The 21,879-nt window shown below is 43.1% G+C and overlaps 1 protein-coding gene across 1 annotated transcript; it reads left to right on the plus strand.

Moving 5' to 3' along the window:
• Window positions 1-5,247: 5,247 nt before the first annotated feature.
• Window positions 5,248-20,690, plus strand: LOC119844182 (ficolin-2-like). The gene is made up of 10 exons (XM_038374671.2): window positions 5,248-5,329; window positions 6,405-6,518; window positions 7,187-7,240; window positions 8,431-8,466; window positions 9,361-9,405; window positions 10,269-10,304; window positions 10,972-11,099; window positions 12,077-12,206; window positions 12,813-12,947; window positions 19,886-20,690. Exons 1-10 carry the CDS (start codon window positions 5,248-5,250, stop codon window positions 20,131-20,133), a joined length of 1,008 nt encoding a protein of 335 aa, XP_038230599.1. The 3' UTR covers window positions 20,134-20,690.
• Window positions 20,691-21,879: the final 1,189 nt, after the last annotated feature.

The following is a 21,879-nucleotide window of genomic DNA, read 5'->3' on the forward strand; positions in this document are numbered from 1 at the left end:
TACATGGAGTTCCCACCAGGGCAGGGCTCCACGCTGCCCTCAAAGTAGGGCAGTGCCTGTACAGGAGAATTGAGCTCAAAGACTCAAAGCAACAAATACCATAGGTCTGATTTTTTTTTCTGTGATCAGGAGAAAAAGGTGATCCTGGGAAATCTGGATTGAAAGGTGAGAGATCCTGGATAAGTGTGTGAATAACAAGCCACACACCCATTGATATCATGCAAAGGCAAGTGTACATGTTTAAAGGGAAAATGCTTGAAGCTGCATTTTTTGTGCAGTGGGCTATGCTTTTTATCCAGGTTTCATACTTTCTATTTTCCATGGTGCTTCCAGCATGTTAAAAACAACACTCCCCAAAAGTTTCAGATTAGCAGCCGTGTTAGTCTGTATCTGCAAAAACAAAAGGAGGACTTGTGGCACCTTAGAGACTAACAAATTTATTTGAGCATAAGCTTTCGTGAGCTACAGCTCACTTCATTGGCGTGTCTCTCTGATTTTACACTATTCATTTGCCTGGCACTTTTTTAAAGTAGCAAATCAGCCTGAGGCATCATAACATGTAGGAGGTCATGCGGGACAGTATCAAAAGCCTAATTAAAGTCAAGATATACCACATCTAACACTTCCCCCTTATCCTCAAGGCTTGTTACCCTGTCAAAAAAAGCTATTAGATTGGCATAACATGATTTGTTCTTGACAAATCCATTCTGATTGTTACTTATCACCTTATTATCTCCTCTGTGTTCGCAAATTGATTGTTTAAATATTTGCTCCGTTATCTTTCTGGGAACTGAAGTTAAGTTGACTCGTCTGTAATTCCCGGGTTGGCCTTATTTCCCTTTTTATAGATGGGCATCTAAGTCAGTTTTGCCTGTCGGGATCATGACTGAGTTACAGAGTCTTGTTTTCAGCTTCCTGCCAAACAGTCTCTCTGCAGGTGACAATCCATGATTCATTGGTGCTGCTCTATAGTTCACTATAGTCAAAAATGGCTCTATAACCATAGCAGTGGCCTTTTCCAAAAGCCATTTAACAATTTTCATACCATTCTCCACAAAACTGTTGGATTGAGGATCCCTGGGATTCAACGTTCCATGCTTAACCCCATCAAACTGTGGAACATTATCAGACAAAAGAACTGCCCTTGGGTCCCCATCTGACTGTGACCTGAGATCAGACGTGGTGACCCACTGAATTTAATCATGTTAGTCAGCAGAGGAAAAAAAACTAATTAGGATTCCTGCAGTAATGGCGAGTGAACAGGGAAGAGCCCAGCAATGAATCCCCGTCCTGTGGTGGGGCACGGGAAATGTGGCATACAGAAGACCCAATCCCTGGTGCCGTTCTTGGGTACTGAAGTCCTTCTGCCTGTGGGCAGTGTGAGGCCGGTAGTGGCCCCAGCGTGCCGGGACTGGGTCTCCTTGGAGTCAGGTTCCTGGGGAATGCAGCTCAAATCAGTTGGTAAATTCCATCTAAGGCTAATTACTGTCATGAGACCAATAGTCAACAAGTGCCATAAGGGAAAGTTGAAAAGAACTTTGAAGATAGAGTTCAAGAAGGTGTGAAACCATGAAGAGGTAAATGGGTGGGATCTGCGCAGCTGCCTGGAGGATTAGACCTGGTGGGTTCAATCAGCCAGCCCAGGATGACAGATTCCCATCACCCCCTGTCCAAGGGGTGTCAGAAGGGGACTGCAGCTTGGACGGCTCTGGCCCCCATCAGGCACATTTCCACCGAGTTGGTGTGCCGTGACCGGCTCTGGGTCGGCTGGGAAGGCCTGGTGGGCAGGTGACTCGCTGCTTTATGGCAGGGAATGTTACAGCCCCCAGGCGGCAGCTCTTGCCTCACCCCAGGGCCGAGGGAGATAACCACCACCGCACCTTCCCCCATGCCTACCTGCCCCCCTACCTCAGGGGGGCTGTGGTACAGGGGCCTTGAGGGGGACGGGTTCCCCCTACTCCCAGCATGACTGTCAACTGGTGCAAGAGGATCATTGCTTCAATGCTGGTGACATTGGCTTCAGTGAGCATGGTGCTGCATAGATTTGGCTGACCTCCAAAATGTATCAAGTTACTAAGTCTTCTGTGTGATCAGATGTCTTCCACTGTTCTCTGTAATGTCCTGGAGACTGACCCTTTCATCATCAAAACTGGGTTTAAGCAAGGATGTGTTATTGCGCCAACCCCATTCTCTATCTGTTTAGCAGTCATCTTGTTAAAGACAGCCTGCCCAATAGACTCGCACTCAATATTGAGAAGACTAAAGTGCTCCATCACCCTGCTTCAGGCCTTACACATGACTCACCACAAATTGCCATTGAGGCTCAGATTCTGGAGACATTCGAGGACTTCTGCTACCTCAGTAGCCAACTTTCTCAAAACGCAAAAATCGACAGTGAGATCCAGCACAGGATAAAGGGTGCAAGTGCTTCCTTTGGGAAATTGCTCCAATGGGTTTTCATGGACCGTGACCTTCAGCAGGACACCAAGATCAAGGTCTATAAGACAATTGTTATTCCTACACTCTTTTATGGATGCAAAACATGGGTAACCTATCAACAGCACCTCAGGAGTCTGGAGAGGTACCTCCAATGATGCCTCTGGAATATCCTTTGCATCAAGTGGGAAGATCATGGCATTAACACCAGCATTCTCACTGAAGCCAAAAAGAATAACACTCCACCATCAAAACATAGTTTTTACCAGCATAGGTAAATAAATTCATGCCAGTTTCATCCCATGCTCCTAACTCATCATTGTGTAGAAACATAGGATCTTTTTTCTGTTTAGCTGGTATTTTTGACGTTTCACACGTTTTAACAGTTTTCTCTGTCATTGTTCATTTGTGGCCAATACAGTCTCTCTCTGCTTTGTATTTATATTTTGCCATACCCAAGTACCCTTCCTGTATACTAGTCAGCATGTCAGCTTGTAAGATCTATTCCCCTACTTCCTCTAAGCCTCATGCCATCAATAACAGATAGTTCTGCTTTAAACTGTAAGTAGGGACATGGTATGGAATGTCCTGGCCAACCTGTAATAACAGACTTAATACCCTCTGTAAAGTCTCACCATTAGCTGTAGCCTGAGACAATTCTTTCCAATTCCTGTCTGAGGCTGGACAATTCTTTTTTTATCCGTCTGACATGCACTATGTCTGACTCCACCCCTGTTTCTATTACAGTTTTATCAAATGTTCTGGACAATGTGCCTCTTACTTCCTCTCCCACGTGCACTCTTTGAATCAGCCCAAGGGCTGGGTATGTTTTTAAATCCAATGTACGTGCTTTATTCCTTTTCACTATCTCAAAATCTAACAATTCTGTTTGATCTTTTACTGTCACTGCTAGTACACATGTACCTGTAGTATGAATGAGTTCCCCTATTATAAGCTTTCAGTTGGACCAGTTTGCTCACCATGTTCCCTGAGTGTTTTCCAACCTTTTGCCACTAATACCTGAAACAACATTTACCTGACATCACTGCACAATTTGCAGGTTATCCCATTAGTGTCTAAGGAAATTGTCCATTTGTTTGTTCCTTCCTCTTCAGCTACAGCTCCTACCTTGAACTCCTGAGCTGTTGTCTGTGCTCCCCTCCTGGATCACTTGCATTAGCATACAGGCTTCGCTTCTGCTTCCGCAGTTGCTGAACCTGGTTGCAGACGTGGCACAATGATTGTATTTCTTACGTATATTGCAGCACTTACCAAAAGCTGGGCATTGTTAGGGCATTTTTTGTCCACATCCTGAGCAATCTTTGAAGTTTTTACAAACTCTTGTGCTTTGCATTTTTCACGCATCTCTGTTGTTAGTTTCGTACTGATTGACTGCTTGCCAGTTTTTTGTCTCTCACGTCAGTCTATCCAGTGTGGCAGTGTTCTGCTTTCCTTCTATTATTTTTATGCTGTTGAATGATTTCTGCTGCCTGACACAGTCTTACGGCTTTATCCAAAGTGAGATCCCTATTGTCCAATAGTCTCTTTTGCAGCTTTGGATCTCTGATTCCAATTACAAATCACAACACCACATTGGGAAGTGTCATCACACTTCCCCAGTGCAAAGAGAGGAAATATCCGTTGCACACAGGCAGAACAGCAGCTGCCTTCTTGCTGTACAGACTGGATTCATGCGAACACACATGCACATAAAGAAATGAACCTCGGCAGTTACCTGCCATCTGGAGCATCTGCCATGCAGCAGTCACTAAAAAATCACATGGACATGTAGAAAAATGCAGCAGTAGTATATCAGCAGATATGGCCTGGGCATGCATCATTATTATTTATTATTTCTTTCACACAGGCACACATAACACTGCAAAAATCGGGATAATAATTATTTTCTCTCATCCTTCATTTGCCTTGGCTGCCTAGATTGTAAGGTCTTTGGGGCAGAGATGGCTGGAAGTTGAAGCTAGACACATTCAGACTGAAAATAAGGTGTAGATATTTAATGGTGAGTGTGATTAACCACTGGAGCTATTTCCCAAGGGTTGTGCTAGATTCTCCATCACTGAACATTTTAAAATCAAGATTGGGTGTTTTGTAAAAGCTCTGCCCTAGGAATTATTTTGGGGAAGTTCTGTGGCCTGTGTAATACAGGAGGTCAGATGAGATGATCACAATGGTCACTTCTGGTTTTGGAACCTCTCCCTCTATTACTGGCTCCTTCTGGGGGTTTCCACAGAACTCAGCACAGGGGGGGTCCAATCTGACATGAGGCCTCCTGTGGTTACTGTCACACACATAATAGTAATAGAGCAGCTGGTGAGTTAATCCACCCAATCCTGCTCTCCTTGTTCTCCTAAAGGTTCCCACTGAAGCCAACAGGGGACTTCAACAGGATGGAGAAAGTCAGTTTGGGCTCATTATTTGGCACCCTATTTTACTATCTCAGAAGACACATTGACATAAATTAACTTTGTGTGCAAAGATTCAGACTGGCTCCATTCAATAATCATCATTTGCTGTGCGGGGGAAGCAACTGCTGCTAGTCCAATATTGAACGTGTCCTATCAGGCCATTTAATCAGCTCCAGTTGTGACCGCTTCAGCATAAAAATCTCAGTGGAAAATGCTGGAATGTGGAGAGTGGGAAGGAGGTGCTGAGATGCCGGAGGCAGAGAGCTTTATTTGCTCTAGGCTCTATTGTTATTGCATATAAAAGGCTTAAAGGGACTGAAATACTAAAGGAGAGGAGAAGGTGAGAAGACAAGTGGAGCTGCCATTGCCGAGACCAGTACTAGCCATGGGGAGAGTTGCTCAGAAAACTCTCCTCTCTTTACTCTGTCTAGCAGCAACGGTTTGTTGGGCTCAGGACACCTGTCCAGGTGAGTGAACGACAATCCTCTTTCCAACATTATTTCACACTGTGGCTGTTGCCAACCTGGACCCTGGAGAACTGGGAACTGTGCAGGAATGTTCATTCTTCTACATGTCTAAAAAGTGCTTTGCTTCTTCATGGTGCTTTTTAAATAATAAAATGAACAGCTTCTTTGTACAAAATTCCTTTTTCGATATTAATCTATACTGCAGAAGTTCACAATACAGACTTGAGGTGTTCAGAAATTGGACACAGTTTTTGCAAATTGTGAAAATGTTGTCTCTTGTCTCCATTGAGATTCTTCAAAATTTGACTTGACCTCTTCTCCCTCATGCTCAGTTACTATCTTCTAACCTCCCTATCTTGCTACTGGAATCTCTCTGTCTAAAGCTCCCATCTCCTTTGTATATTGGGGCCAAAACCTTTCTAATCTGGCGACATACCAACCCACACAGGCAGATGAGCTAAATTCTGGAAAATAAAATCTAATCTTCAAAGCTTAGAGTGAGCCTATGATTTCAGGTTTCATAGTAGCAGCCGTGTTAGTCTGTATTCGCAAAAAGAAAAGGAGTACTTGTGGCACCTTAGAGACTAACAAATTTATTAGGGCATAAGCTTTCGTGAGCTACAGCTTACTTCATCGGATGCAGTGAGCTGTAGCTTACGAAAGCTTATGCTCTAATAAATTTGTTAGTCTCTAAGGTGCCACAAGTACTCCTTTTCTTCCTATGATTTCAGTTCCCTCCGCTTTTAAAATTCATATTTACCAAATTAAGATGATTATTTGTAAAATAAGTGATTTCTTTTAAATACAAATATTTAATAGCTTATTTTTAACTTTTGTTTTCACTATAACTTAAAACAAAGACTAATAGTAATAACCCCCAACTTTTAATATTAGTGCATTGTCTCTGAAATGCATAATACTGAAGAAAATGTTGGATTTATTACTAATAGAGAAAAGAGAATCAAGGAAATATCTAGGCTTTCATTTGTTGGATTTATCCCTCTGGATTTCTGCAGAATGTTTCAGATCCTGAGAGGCAAACCATCATTGATTATGGATTCATTTCTTTCCCCAGAGGTGACCATAGTGGGTCTCAACAGTACCGATAAACTCTCCATTCTCCAAGGTAGCCCTGGAATTCCAGGTGCCACAGGGCCCAGAGGAGACCCAGGAAATGCAGGAACAAGAGGTATGTTCCCAGGCACTGAATGGGAATCAGACATGGCTGGTGCTGATGTAAATGGGAATTACTTTTGTAATATGCTCAGACGTTGGAGATTCCCCTCAACCCTGATATGAGAAAATTCACATGGCATCTCCCATATCCTACGGCAAGGGATTGGAGCTTCAGAATAACCAAGCTCTGAAATATTGTCCATTTCCTTTGGGGTGTCAGTTTGGCAACCAGTCCTCTGGTTCTTTCCCCATCTCAGTTTTCTCCTCTGTATAATAGCGATAATGGTCCTTTACCTCCCAGAGGTTATCTGAGGCACATTTCACTGATCTCTGTAAAGCGCTTTGAGAATTTTGGATGAGAGGGGCTAGAGAAGAGGAAATCATGATTATTATCATGAGCCATGACATTTTTAATGGTAGCATGTATAAAATGGTTGTTTACAAGCTTTGGCTTTCACCTTGCAGCAAGATGTGCTTGTCCCTTTGACTTCAATGTGCCTCCATGCAAGAATCCATGCTAGAGGATCCTGATGTGAGATCAGGGACTCAGCAAGCCAGCATACAGGATTTGAATTTTGACACAGATGGGCTATTGTAATTCCAGGTTGGGGTAGGTGGGAATTATGTACTCAGTATTTACGATACCCTGGAAAATATTCAGTCAGTTTTCTGTGTTTGCAGGAGAACAGGGACCTCCGGGGATCCCCGGAAAGAAGGGGAAAATTGGCCGAAAAGGTAAAGTAACAAAGGGCAGAGAACTGTGTTTTCCTATAGGTGACCTAAGAACAGGAAATAAGTTTTTAATCAAATATCAATTAGATTAGTGTGGTGTTTAGATGTTGCTTGTAATTATTAGAATTGGGAGCACTGGCTGTTGGGAGTCTGAAAGAACAGGAAACAGGAAGAGGGGGAAGGAGTTGAGAGGCTGGGAGAGAGCTACCGAGGGTGCAACAGCAGCTTGGTAAAGAGGTTTCCATTTTGAAAATAAAGTCCTGTTGAAGCTTGTTAGTACCTTGCCTGGTTGATACAACATTTTGGCAATGAGGATGGATCTTCTGCCTCTGAACCCACCTGCACTCTTTCTGCAAAGCCCAGGTAAACCTCCAATTGCTTTTACTACCTGGATCCATATGTTTGAGACTTATCTGCTTGCAATCAGTGCTACAGAGATTTCTGAGGTAAGAAAGCGTGCTCTGCTAATCCACTGACTTGGAGCAGAGGGGCAGTGTACATTTTAAACTTTTCCCCTTGCAGATGATAAATATGAGACTGCACTCACTGCATTAAAGAATTTTTTGTGCCAAAGGTGAATGTAGCAGCTAATCGCTACAGATTTAGCCAACGTGAGCGGAAAGAAGGGGAAACTATAATGCAGTATGTTGCTTCCCTGAGGAGTCTGACTGTAATTTGTGACTTTGAGAATATGGCAGATGAGATGATTAGAGACCAGCTCATTGAGAAAACAACCATGCTTCGTGTAAGAGAACGCTTACTTCTAGAACCACAACTTACACTAGAAAAAGCAATAACCATTGCTACTCAGATTGAGTCAGATACAGCTGAAGCTAAAATAATGAGCATGGATACAGGAGCCACAGTTCAGGCTGTGACTCCTTTGCGGAAAAGTTCACTACCACTGTGGACACACAATGGCAAGAGGAAAACTAATGAAAAACCACCAAATCAGCAAATTCAAAATACAGTAAAAGCTTGCTTGCTTGTTAGTACCTTGCCTGGTTGATACAGCACCTAGTTATAAAACATCAATTCCTATAATATCTGGGCTCCAAAACTACCATAACTTCCCTTCACTCTATATTTGACAATAAAGGGTTTATTATTGCAACAGAATTTCAGTTCTGATCCACTGTCAGGCTCTCACTATCTCTGATCAGTCTTTGCTATCTTATTTTTTGTTCAATCAGGAGAAAGAGGTCCTGCTGGTCGCTCTGGTGTGAAAGGTAAGAGACCTCAGATGATTCTTCTCACTGCAGAGCAGGGCACTTTTTGGTGCTATTCATGGTGATAGAGTAATTGGGAGCAACAATCCACCCATTGTACAATTTTTCCTTCTAGCTTCTTGCCAAACAAAAAAGCTGAAATGAAATTGGTTCTAGTTAGACAAGAATGTCCCCTTTTTGTTTTTGTTTAATAGCCAAATGACAAAACACAGTGTTGTTCCAAAATGAAGAGTTGGAACATTTCAAAATTGTGAATAAAATTTTACCCAGCTCTAATTATAATGTCTGATATGTCATGAGGTCCTATGCAGTCACAGGAGATAGATCTCAACTGCAGTGTAGACATAGCCTAAGCCTATTTCATTTCAGCCAATGCAGAAGACAGATAAGATAAATGCAGTTCTGCCAACCCCAAATCTTTGAAAAACTTAGGTTAGGTTCATCAAAAATCAGGAGACTGGTTTTAGAATCATGAGATTATGTAAAAATAATAGATCTGGTGTTCTTTTTATTTGCCTTCTGCTTTTGAGTATTTAGGGGGCACTGTGGTCACATTTTGAAGCTTTTGCCGTAGCTTTGAGGGCTAGAAACTTACTTTTTCTTCAAGACCAAAGGCTGAAATCATGTCACATCCACTTGACCCCAGGAGCTTGGGCTTTAAGGAAAACAATAATTATCATGAGACTCATGACCATATCCTGAGAGTTGGCAACATACATCACTTAATTCCCACAAAACGCCAACTGTAACAGATTGTGCAGGGTGTAGCTGGTACATAGGCCTTGAACTAGTTCCTTCATACAATTAAACCCAAGCGATTGCTGTAGTGAGATGGTGAATTATGGAGGTGACCTCCAGGTAAAACAAGCATTTTATTCTGAGTTCTTTTTTTAGGAGATAAAGGAGCCCGGGGAGCTACAGGAGCCCCTGGAACACCTGGTGAGACCCTCTGCACTCTCCTTTATACTGAACACATCATTTCAGTTTTATTTTTGCAGCACTAAAAATTAAGTGGCTGAAGAAGCTTGTTTCTTGAATAGTTACCATGTCCACAATATGAAGCTCACTGATCCTCCAGTGAGATTTGAGCTCTATAAAGAGAGAAATAGCTGTGCCTACAAAAACAGGTGGCTATCCATGTGTTGTAACATCCGGAACAACACTAGCCAGATGACCTTTGGTATGAGAGAGAACAGCAGAAATGTAAGTGAAAGCTGTAGATTTGGAGGTGTATCCTAGAGAAAGTTACTTTCTCCTACCCCTCCTTATATTTCCCACATACCAGGAGTGGGGAGTATGAATCACAAGAAATGGATCCTATTTATATGTCCAGTTAAAGGAATGACCCTTTTTCTACTAGTACTTTATTTAACTGTTATTCTCCCATTGTCACTTGGAATTTTTTTAAAAAGAATATTGAGTCAAATTCACAGCTAGCGTAAGCACATGCAACTCTCCTGGTTTTGTGGGCATTGGTCCTACGAACTGACCAGCAATTTACTTCATCTATTAAGGACCAATTCTTAGCCCTGCAAGTAAGACCCTGATGAGAGGGTTACAAAATAATGTTGGTACATAATGAGAGCTGTCTTGATGGTTCAGGCTGGAAGGCTCAGATCAGAGACTTGTGTGAATCCATTAGCACTTGGATTTTCACAGATAAAAACCTGTCTAGTGCATTTTCAAGATAACGAGTATTTTGCTATCCCAGCTGTACCTGTTGGCCAATTACATAGTTTAAAAGACAGTAGAATATTTTCTGGTTCCATTTCACTTTGTATTGTGTTTCTTTTCATGACTAGAAGAAGAAGTGCTGGATTACATGCAGTGTCAGAAAGGTGAGAGTTTCTTATGACCACTGAATGTCATGTCATTCCATCCAGAGACCCAAACATGAAAACCCATGAGAGATACATCTGTGATTTACCCCATTTGCTGTTCTTAAACTATAAACAAAGAGACTTTGATCTTTTAAAATGAAGGTATTTTGCTGTTAGCAATTGGCCGGTGAATCTTTTGTGGAAATATATTTCAGCTGAGAGGTTCGCTTGCAAACTGATGTGAGTATTCCTGTGAGAATCTGATATTTTTTCGGGGTGAGTTCTGACCCAAGTCACATGATAACCCGAAGCCCTTCTGACTCAGAGAGAGTTTTCAAAATGCTGCATGGGAACTTGTAGTACAAACCTTCGGTCACATTTCAATTTCCATGACTTTTCAAGACCTTTCAGCCAATCCTCTGTTCCGGTTGAGCTGTTCTCACACAGAATAGATGAGGTTGGGCTAGTGGTTGCGTTTTTTCCTCTTGCAAAGAAACTTAATGCAAACCACACTGGCACACTGGAGTCTAAATCATTTGTTTTGCTAACTACAGAAGCATGAAAAGCCTAAGTAGGTACGTATACTGCTGCTGTGGTAGGTTTCCAAAGAAACCCAGCCCATGAATCCCTGCTCCAAAGAGAGTTATACAATCAATTTACATATTTCAATTCCTCTTTCAACCAGGAGCAAAGAACTGCAAGGAGCTGTTAGCTAGAGGGTACACCCTGAGCGGCCGGTACACCATCTACCCGCATGACTGTAAAGCCATGACCGTGCTGTGTGACATGGATACAGATGGTGGAGGATGGATTGTAAGAACAGAGCATAATGAAGCTCATTGGATGTTTTTTCTTGAACAACAAACAGTTTACTGTCCCAAGAATGGGAGGTGGTCCTTAGCCAGTGGGTTGCAGCTAGGAGAAAAGCATGAGGACAGAAACTCTGAAGCTGTTAGCTCTCCATGGTTAGCTGAAATTAAAACACAGACACTTCCTGAGCTCTTCTAATCCTCCCTAGTCCTTGGTTGTGGAGATAACTTGGTTGTGAACACAATGGGTTTCATCGAGGGAACCCGGAGCTTTTTAGAGTCTAAAAGACCCCGTCTGAGGGGACATTTGTCACTGCTCTGACACAGGTTTCCCTTTTCCTGGCTATTCTCTGCCCGGTTCTCAGAGCCTCCTCAATAGCTGCCCAGACTCCGGAACCAGAATTCCTTCTTCCTTCCACTTCTGGTGCATCAGCTGCTCTGTCACTCCAGCAACCTCTGAGTATGAGTGGAGAGAGTGTTCTAGGGAGCTGCGGAGACGAGGGGTTTGAACCCTTCCAATTTATTATTATGCTTATTTATATCCCAGTCGTGCCTAGAGAATCCGATGAAGATCAGGGTCTCATTGCGCTGGGTGCTAAACACACATACTGAGAGACAGCCCCTGTCCTTTGTAGCTCACAGTCTCCATATACAAGGCAGACAAAGGGCCAGATAGAAAGCAGAGGTGCTGTGACTTTCTCAAGTGGCACAACTGGGTATAGATCTCAGGCCTCCTGATTGCCAGTCCAGTGCTGTAGATTTCAGACCATGTGATCCTTTAACCTAGTGATGTTGCTGCCAAGATTTAATATGATCCTCTGAGACAAGCCTCCCTCTGCAATAGTCACCTGAGCTGAAATAGATCTGACTACGTTAAATCTCATCCAATGATTTATAGTCTCAGAGTTTCTGGTCTTCTGCTCTGCTAGGATGGAAAATAATGTGGGATTTCCCAGCTGAGAACCTCCTGTTTCCCTGCAGGTGTTCCAGAGACGGGTGGATGGCTCCGTGGATTTTTACCGTGACTGGTATTCATACAAAAGAGGTTTTGGCAGCCGGCTGTCAGAATTCTGGCTGGGGAATGACAATATCCACCTGCTGACATCCATTAGTAATGACATCACTGATTCATTCTTTTCCTTACAGCAACCTTCTCCACAAAGTTTTGTTCCCATACTTTAGCCATGGATACCAGGTATAGAGTTGTACTATTGGTAGGGGGTTGCACTTCTGCTGCAGACACCCCTTCCTGTTCCTTAGAGCCCAGTCCTCCCACACAAAGCTATTGAAACCAATAATGTTGTGGTAGCTGGGCTGTATCCCGTCATGATTCCTGGAGCAGCATTTTGTCCTTGGGTAGTTCGTCCACAGTACAGCAATAAGATATGCTACAGCCTGGATGAGGTCATAGATTCTAAACTACCTTCACAAAGCATAACATGGAGCAGTTTTTTAATAGGGAGGTCAGGTTGGTGGATGGAAATTGAATTGACATAGTCAATAGGAAGATATTGGCTTGATGCAACAATCAGTGGGAGGAATTCTGTGATGTGTATGATGCAGGCAATTCAAACTAGATAATCATAATGGTCACCACGGAATGGTGCCTGATTTGTGTGTAGAGCCTTTAGGGGCTTATACAATAGAAACAATCAATAACGGTAATAAACACTAATGGAAGGTGCTGAACATTTTGCTTTCAAATTGTTTTCTAAAGGTCCCAATATGCTTCGCGTCGATTTCAGAGATTTCGATGACATCTATGAATTTGCTACATTCTCATCATTCAGAATTACAGGAGAGTCTGAGAAATACACATTGATTGTTGGACCCTTTGTGAATGGCACTGCAGGTAGGTTCTGAGCTCATCCTTTACCCTTTGTTGCAGATGGAAAAATGTAAAGCAAAAGTGATGCAGAATATTCAATGGCAGAAGCAAAAGGCGAAGTAATCTGTGGAGGTGATGTCTGTCAGGAAACATCAGTTATTCTCCTGCTGAACTATTAGAGGAGAAACACACGGTCTAGTGACAACAGAACATACAGTATAATATGGATATCCTGCCTAGTGAAGGATTGAACGCAGAATAACAAGCAGAGGTAGGCACAGCTACTGCTGGTTGCTTTCCTAAATTAGATCTTAATGCGCATAGAAATATCTGAATTGAACTACGTAAATCAGACATAAGAATGGCCATACTGGGTCGGACTAAAGGTCCATCCAGCCCACTATCCTGGCTACCGACAGTGGCCAATGCCAGGTGCCCCAGAGAGAGTGAACCTAACAGGTAATGATCAAATGATCTCTTTCCTGCCATCCATCTCCACCCTCTGACAAACAGAGGCACCATTGGTTACCCATCCTGGCAAATAGCATTAATGGATTTAACCTCCTTGAATTTATCTACTTCTCTTTTAAACCCTGTTATAGTCCTAGCCTTCACAACCTCTTCAGGCAAGGAGTTCCACAGGTTGACTGTGCGCTGTGTGAAGAAGACCTTCCTTTTATTTGTTTTAAATCTGTTGCCCATTAATTTCATTTGGTGACCCCTAGTTCTTATATTATGGGAACAAGTAAACAACTTTTCCTTATTAACTTTCTCCAATTTTATATACCTCTATCATAACCCCCTTTAGTCTCCTCTTTTCCAAGCTGAAAAGTCCTAGTCTCTTTAATCTCTCCTCATATGGGACCCGTTCCAAACCCTTAATCATTATAGTTGCCCTTCTCTGAACCTTTTCTAATGCCAGTATATCTTGTTTGAGATGAGGAGACCACATCTGTACGCAGTATTCAAGATGTGGGCATACCATGGCTTTATATAAGGGCAATAAGATATTCTCCATCTTATTCTCTATCCCTTTTTTTAATGATTCCTAACATCCTGTTTGCTTTTTTGACTGCCGCTGCATACTGCATGGACGTCTTCAGATAACTATCCATGATGACTCCAAGATCTCTTTCCTGATTAGTTGCAGCTAAATTAGCCCCCATCATATTGTATGTATAGTTGGGGTTATTTTTTCCAATGTGCATTACGTTACATTTATCCACATTAAAAATTTTCTTTGCCATTTTGTTGCCCAATCACTTAGTTTTGTGAGATCTTTTTGAAGTTCTTCATAGTCTGCTTTGGTCTTAACTATCTTGAGCAGTTTAGTATCATCTGCAAACTTTGCCACCTCACTGTTTACCCCTTTCTCCAGATCATTTATGAATAAGTTGAATAGGATTGGTTCTAGGACTGAACCTTGGGGCACACCACTAGTTTCCTCTCTCCATTTTGAAAATTTACCATTTATTCCTAGCCTTTGTTCCCTGTCTTTTAACCAGTTCTCAATCCATGAAAGGATCTTCCCTCTTATCCAATGACAACGTAGTTTACTTAAGAGCCTTTGGTGAGCAACCTTGTCAAAGGTTTTCTGGGAATCTAAATACACTATGTCCACTGGATCCCCCTTGTCCACGTGTTTGTTGACCCCTTCAAAGAACTCTAGTTTTAACTACTAGTAGATTAGTAAGACATGATTTCCCTTTACAGAAACCATGTTGACTTTTGCCCAACAATTTATGTTCTCCTATGTGTCTGACAATATTATTCTTTATTATTGTTTCAACTAATTTGCCCAGTACTGATGTTAGACTTACTGGTCTGTAATTGCTGGGATCACCTATAGAGCCCTTTTTAAATATTGGTGTTACATTAGCTATCTTCCAGTCATTGGGTACAGAACCTGATTTAAAGGCCAAGTTACAAACCATAGTTAATAGTTCCACAATTTCACATTTGAGTTCTTTTGGAACTCTTGGGTGAATGCCATCTGGTCCCGGTGACTTGTTACTGTAAAGTTTATCACTTAATTCTGAAACCTCCTATAGTGACACTTCAAACAAAGTACGCACACCACTTGTTCTCTGCTACAGGAGTAGATGAGAGGCAGATCAATTGATAGTCTCTGGGCAAAGAAAAAGAGGATAATAAATAGAAGTTACCTTTTGGTATGGGTGTACTATAGTAATGGGGGACTTTAACTACCCAGACATTTCTTGGAAAAGGAATAAAGAAAAACACAAAAGTTCTGATAAATCCTTGGAATGTATTGCAGACACCGTTTTGTAGAGGAAGTAACCGGGAGGGCGGGGGATGGGAAGGAGGGTGCCAGCCATTTTAGATTTAATTCTGACCAACAGGGAGGAAATGGTAGCGAATCTGAAGGTGGAAGACAATTTGGGTAAAAGTGTTCATGAAATCACAGATGTCTTTATTCTAAGGAAAGGAAGGAGTGGAAACATGGACAAAGTGCGAAGGAGAAGTACAAAAGAGTAGCATACCTATGTAGGGACAACATCAAAAAGATTAAGGCACAAAATAAGTTACACCTAGGAAGGAGCAGAAAAAGCCATAAGAAGAGGTTCTTAACAGCGAGAGAAAGATGAAAGAATGTGTAGTTCCTTACTTAGCAGGAATGGAGAGCGAATAACTGAGGACATCAAGAAGGCTGAGGTGTTTCATGACTAGTGTGTTTCAATCTTCGCTAAAAAGGTTACTGGTAATGATATACTTAACACACTATTAACAACAAGGGGGAAGGAATGCAAGCCCAAATACGGGGGAAAGGTTAAACAATATTTAGATAAGTTAGATGTATTGAAGTCAGGACGGCCTGGCAAAACTCATGCTAAGGGACTAAAAGCACTAGCTGAAACAATCTCAGAACCATGAATAATTATCCGGAGAACTCCTGCAGGATGTATCAGGTCCCAGAGCACTGGAGAAGAGCAAACATAGTACCTATCTTTAAAAGGGAGAACAAATAGGACCCAGGGAACTGTAGGCCAGTCAGCCTAACTTTGATACCTGGAAAGACACTATTATTATTAAATAATCAGTTTGTAAACACCTAGAGGACAATTGGATTAATTAGCAATAACCACCATGGATTTCTCATGAACAAATCATGTCAACCAATCTAATTTCCTTCTCTGACAGGGTTATTGGATTAATGGATAAGGAGAAAGCAGTAGTCATGATATATTTTGATTTTAGTAAGACTTTTGACAAAATCCCACGTGGCATTCTCAATAAGCAAACTAGGGAAATGCAGTCTGGATGAAATTACCATAAGGTGGGTGCATAACTGGTTGAAAGACTACTCAAAGAGTAGTTATCAATGGTTTGCTGTCAAACTGGGATGTTTTAATGTGGTTTTGCAGGGGTCAGTCCTGGGTTCGGTAGTAGTCAATATTTTCATTAATGAGTTGGATAATTGAGTAGAGAATATGCTTATAAAATCTGCAGATGGCACCAAACTGGGAGGAGTTGCAAAGACTTTGGAGGACAGAATTAGAATGCAAAATGACCTTGCCAAATTGAAGAATTGGTCTGAATTCAACAAGATGAAATTCAGTAAAGACAAGTGAATCACTTTTCACTTAGCAAGGACAAATCAAATGCACAACAATGTGATGCAGTTGCACAAAAAGCTAATACCATTCTAGGGTGTATTTACAAGAATGTGGCATGTAAGCAACAGTAGATAATTGTCCTGCTCTCCTCAGCACTGGTGAGGGCTCAGCCAGAGAACAGTGTCAAATTCTGGACACCACACTTTAGTAAAGATGTGGACAAATTGAAGAGAGTTCAGAGGAGAGCAACAAAACTGATAAAAGGTTTAGAAAACCTGACCTATGAGGAAACATTAAAAAACTGGTGATGTGTAGTCTTGAGAAAACAAGACTGACGGGGGGAATCTGGTAACAGCCTTTAAATATGTTAAGAGCTGTTATAAAGAGGACTGTGATCAATTGCTCTCTATGTCCACTGAAGGTAGGACAAGAAGTGACCAGCTAAATCTGTGATAAGGAGATCTAGGTTAGATATTAGAAATACATTTCTAAGTATAAGGGTATCATAGAATCATAGAATATCAGGGTTCGAAGGGACCTCAGGAGGTCATCTAGTCCAACCCCCTGCTCAAAGCAGGACCAATCCCCAACTAAATCATCCCAGCCAGGGCTTTGTTAAGCCTGACCTTAAAATCTTCTAAGTAAGGAGATTCCACCACCTCTCTAGATAACGCATTCCAGTGTTTCACCACCCTCCTAGTGAAAAAGTTTTTCCTAATATCCAACCTAAACCTCCCCCAGTGCAACTTGAGACCCTTACTCCTTGTTCTGTCATCTGCTACCACTGAGAACAGTCTAGATTCATCCTTTTTGGAACCCCCTTTCAGGTATTTGAAAGCAGCTATCAAATCTCCCCTCATTCTTCTCTTCCGCAGACTAAACAATCCCAGTTCCCTCAGCCTCTCCTCATAAGTCATATGTTCCAGTCCCTAATCATTTTTGTTGCTCTCCATTGGACGTTTTCCAATTTTTCCACATCCTTCTTGTACTGTGGGGCCCAAAACCGAACGCAGTACTCCAGATGAGGCCTCACCAATATTGAATAGAGGAGAACCATCACGTCCCTTGATCTGCTGGCAATGCCCCTACTTATACATCCCAAAATGCCATTGGCCTTCTTGGCAACAATGGCACACTGTTGACTCATATCCAGCTTCTCGTCCACTGTAACCCCTAGGTCCTTATCTTCATAACTGCTGCCTAGCCATTCGGTCCCTAGTCTGTAGTGGTGCATGGGATTCTTCTGTCCTAAGTGCAGGACTCTGCACTTGTCCTTGTTGAACCTCATAAGATTTCTTTTGGCCCAATCCTCTAATTTGTCTAGGACCCTCTGTATCCTATCTCTACCCTCCATTGTATCTACCTCTATTCCCAGTTTAGTGTCATCTGCAAACTTGCTGAGGGTGCAATCCACACCAGATTATTTATGAAGATATTGAACAAAACCAGCCAGAGGACCGAGCCTTGGGGCACTCCACTTGATACCGGCTGCCAACTAGCCATTGAGCACTACCTGTTGAGCCCGACAATCTAGCCAACTTTCTATCCACCTTATAGTCCATTCATCCAGCCCATACTTCTTTAACTTGCTGGCAAGAATACTGTGGGAGACCTTGTCAAAAACTTTGCTAAAGTCAAGGAACAACATGTCCACTGCTTTCCCCTCATCCACAGAGCCAGTTATCTTATCATAGAAGGCAATTAGATTAGTCAGGCGTGACTTGCCCTTGGTGAATCCATGCTGACTGTTCCTGATCACTTTCCTCTCCTCTAAGTGCTTCAGAATTGATTCCTTGAGGACCTGCTCCATGATTTTTCCAAGGAAGTTAAGCTCTGGAATAGGCTTCCAACAGAGGTTGTGAAATCTGCATCACTGGAAGTTTTAAAGAACAGGTTGGGCAAACACTTGTCAGGGGCGGTCTAGATTTACTTGGTGCTGCCTCAGCCTAGGGGGTTGCACTAGATGACTTCTCAAGGTCCCTTCCAGCCCAACATTTCTATGATTCTGTGATTCTATGATCCTGAATCCTCAGCAGCCTGCTCGCTAAGCTATTAGTGTTAGGAACACACTGGGCTCACATTATACCATCACAATGGTGTAAACTGATTTCAGGACACCCAAGGACTGAGAACATTGACTGCAATGAATTAGTCCAGATTTATAGTGGTGTAACTGAGCTCAGACTATCATTTTTTGGCATCCTTTCATCTACGAGAGACGGTGGGAATTGCAGCCTATGATGTCTCATGTGACTGAATGGTCCAATCCGAGATTTGCATGATCATTGACAGTTGCTGCAAATGTATCTGTCTTGGTTGGGAGCTGCTTGCTTCCTACGGGCTCTTTTCTCTTCAAGCTGTAGGAGCCAGCTCCTGTCACGGACTTTGATACTCTGATGGAGATGAGGGCACCACTTGTTGCGATCACTTGTCAAGATTTCCCATTGGTCAGGATCAATTCCAAATTCCTTCATATCTTGCTTGAAGTGTCTTTATAGCGAAGCGTGGGATTTCCTGACATTCTTGTTGCCTCTGATAGCTCCCTGTATCGCTTGTCTTTGGGTATGCGTCCGTCTTCCAACCTACTCAGATGGCCCAGCCACTGCAGTCATCTTGGCTTGAGCAGGGCTGTCACAGTTGGAGATTTGCCCTTCGAATTTGCCCACCATACATGAGAATGCTGAGGACGCAAGCTTGGCACACCAGCATTTTGGTCTTGATGATAAGCTTTGAGTTGTTCCATGCTCTTTTAGTTAGTCTGCTAAAGGAGGTGGCAGCCTTTCCAATGTGAACATTTAGTTCTTCATCCAGTGAGAGGTTGGTGGTCCCTATAGAACCTAAATCACTGAACCTTTTGGACTACTTCTAGCTGGTAGGCATATAAGGTGATTGAAGGATCTTGTGGAACCCTCTGTCCTAATACGACCATTTTCTTGATGCTGATGGTGAGAGCAAATGCCTGACAGGTACGTGAAAGGAGGTCCATGAATTCTTGTAACAGATCTTCATCATGGGCCATGAGGGCAGCATAATCAGCTAAAAGAAGTTCCCTGATCAGCACCTTTTTTGAGTTTGGACTTTGAGTTAAGTCATGACAGGTTGAAGAATCTCCTATCCAATCTTGTGCGGAGATACACTCCGAATATGGCCTGGTGAAAAATGTTCCTTACTGGAAATAGAACTGCAATCTCTCTCCTGACCCCAGGGAGATTTCTGCTGCCTCGGAAGGGAGAAATTTAGTAACCCCACTGCAGTACCGCCAGTGGGAACTGAATGGCTGTGGGAACTGAACGGTAAAAATGTAAAAAACAAACAAGAAGAGAATATCTCACCCACCTTGTCTCTATAAAAACATATAATAAATAAACCCAATTGTTTCCACAGGGGATTCTTTAATGGAGCACAACGGCATGATGTTTTCAACCTATGACAGTGACAATGACGTGTCGTCAATTAACTGTGCTGAAGCCTTTAAAGGGGCCTGGTGGTACAAGGAGTGTCATGCGTCCAACCTGAATGGATTATACCTGAAAGGAGCCCATGAAAGCTATGCTGATGGGGTAAACTGGAAGTCATCCAAAGGGCACAACTACTCCTACAAGATGACAGAGATGAAAATCAGGCCCGTGTAGCCAGTCAGGGAGGCACCTGTAATAATTATACTTAGCTCTTATAAAGCAGTTATAGGCCTGTCATAATGAACATTAATCTGAAGATGACACTAAAGATCTTTTCTTTATGCACCAGCCACGAGGGGGCAGACATCATCATAGACACTTACCCAGCATAGTGCACTAGGACTAGAGCAGGTAAAAAAAGATAAAAATAGTTTAGTGGGGGGAAAATGAATTTTTCAGTTGTTTTCATTTCAAAAGATTCTAAATTAACCTATTTTTGCTTTTGGCTTTTATGCATTAAAAAAGTATGATTTTTTCCCTGCCAAACAAAACATTACAACCACATCAGTGATATTTCATGAAAATGTTCATGTTTTTTCAAAAGCTGTTTGTCCACAGAAAAACTCGTAATTTGAGAAATGTCAGCCAGCTCTGTCTAGGTTATGTCTCCTCTCCTACATGGCTCTGCTGTCTCTTGATTCCATTACCAGAAGCACCAACCACAGCTCCTACCACTGCCATGCAATTCTTCCTGTGGCATTCGGGACTCATTACCCTCAGATGCTGCGTCTGCCTCTGGAGAACCTTCCCCTCTGTCAATAAAGCAAAGGCTGCTCAATGAGTTCCACGTCTCAGATTTGTTCGTCCACACAAGACAGTTCAATAGCATTAAAGCCCAAATGTGCCTGGCCCTGCATTGTGAATATTGTGGGCAGAGTGCGCCCTGGGCAGAAGGGGATATTATTTGTCTGGCTACCCTGGGGAGTAAGAGAGAGGGGAACTACCTCTGCCAGCAGCATTGTGGCTGGGAGTGTTAAAATAGGGTGAAGGTGGAAATGGAAGAGCACTGAGATGATCTCAGGCTAAACCTGCACTAGAAAGTCCCATCACCCAGCCCATGGTGCCTTGTGAGGCAGAACAGGCCATAATCTCCCCTCTTTATGCTGATATTATTCCCAGCGGAAGATTTAACAATTTAAAAGCTAATGCTGATTGGACCCCTAGTCCCACCCTCTTCCACCCCATCTCCCTCTCCCTGTGCCGGGGCAGAGGAAGAAAAAGATGGGCCTTGGTGCAGGTTTTTATTGTGGACCCCCATATGCCATCACATGTCCCACATTCTCTTTTCCCTCACCCCCCACAACCCCCATACCTGCTTCTGCACCTCCTGCTCTGTTCCCCCATCCATCCCAACACCCCACCCAGTTCCATGCCCTGCACCAGAGCTGCTGCTGCTAGAGCCATCACCACGGCTCCTGCCAAAGCCAGACCTGCTACCGCGGGAGTCAGCGCCGCAAACCACAGCTGCTGCTGCCAGCAGAGTTGGAGTCAGAGCCCTAGCAGGCAGCGGGAGGTGGGTGGCGGGGACGGACCTCCAATCAAAATGGAGGCTCTGCCATTGCCAGTCCTATTCATCAGACTTCACGGCAGAGCCACCCTTTTAGAGTCCCCCCCCCGGGCAAATTCAAATGTGGGCCATGGGGCTCAGCTCATTACTCTTCCCTGGGGGTTCCTGCAGGCCCCCAACAATAGCAGCGGCCTGCGCTGGGCAGACGTTGTACAGCCAAGCAGCCCTGAGCCTGCCCCAGCTATTCATCTGCCCCTGTTATCTACCTTCTCCCTCTTGATTCCTGACCCCACCTTCACAAGCAGCCGACGCAGTCGCCGTGGCAGGGGGCCCCTTGGCTGGCTCAGGGCTGAAGCCATTGCACGGGTTGCACGTGTCAAAACCCATTCCTGGCTGTCAGCCCCAATTCTTAT

This window comes from Dermochelys coriacea, chromosome 16, assembly GCF_009764565.3.
Source record: "Dermochelys coriacea isolate rDerCor1 chromosome 16, rDerCor1.pri.v4, whole genome shotgun sequence".
Classification (NCBI taxonomy): domain Eukaryota; kingdom Metazoa; phylum Chordata; order Testudines; family Dermochelyidae; genus Dermochelys; species Dermochelys coriacea.

Coding starts and splice junctions, on each gene's coding strand:
- LOC119844182 (XM_038374671.2), top strand. CDS start 5,248: ATGGGGAGAGTTGCTCAGAAAACTCTCCTCTCTTTACTCTGTCTAGCA. Junction 11,100..12,076: donor CAGATGGTGGAGGATGGATT/GTAAGAACAGAG, acceptor GTTTCCCTGCAG/GTGTTCCAGAGACGGGTGGA. Junction 12,948..19,885: donor CTTTGTGAATGGCACTGCAG/GTAGGTTCTGAG, acceptor TTGTTTCCACAG/GGGATTCTTTAATGGAGCAC.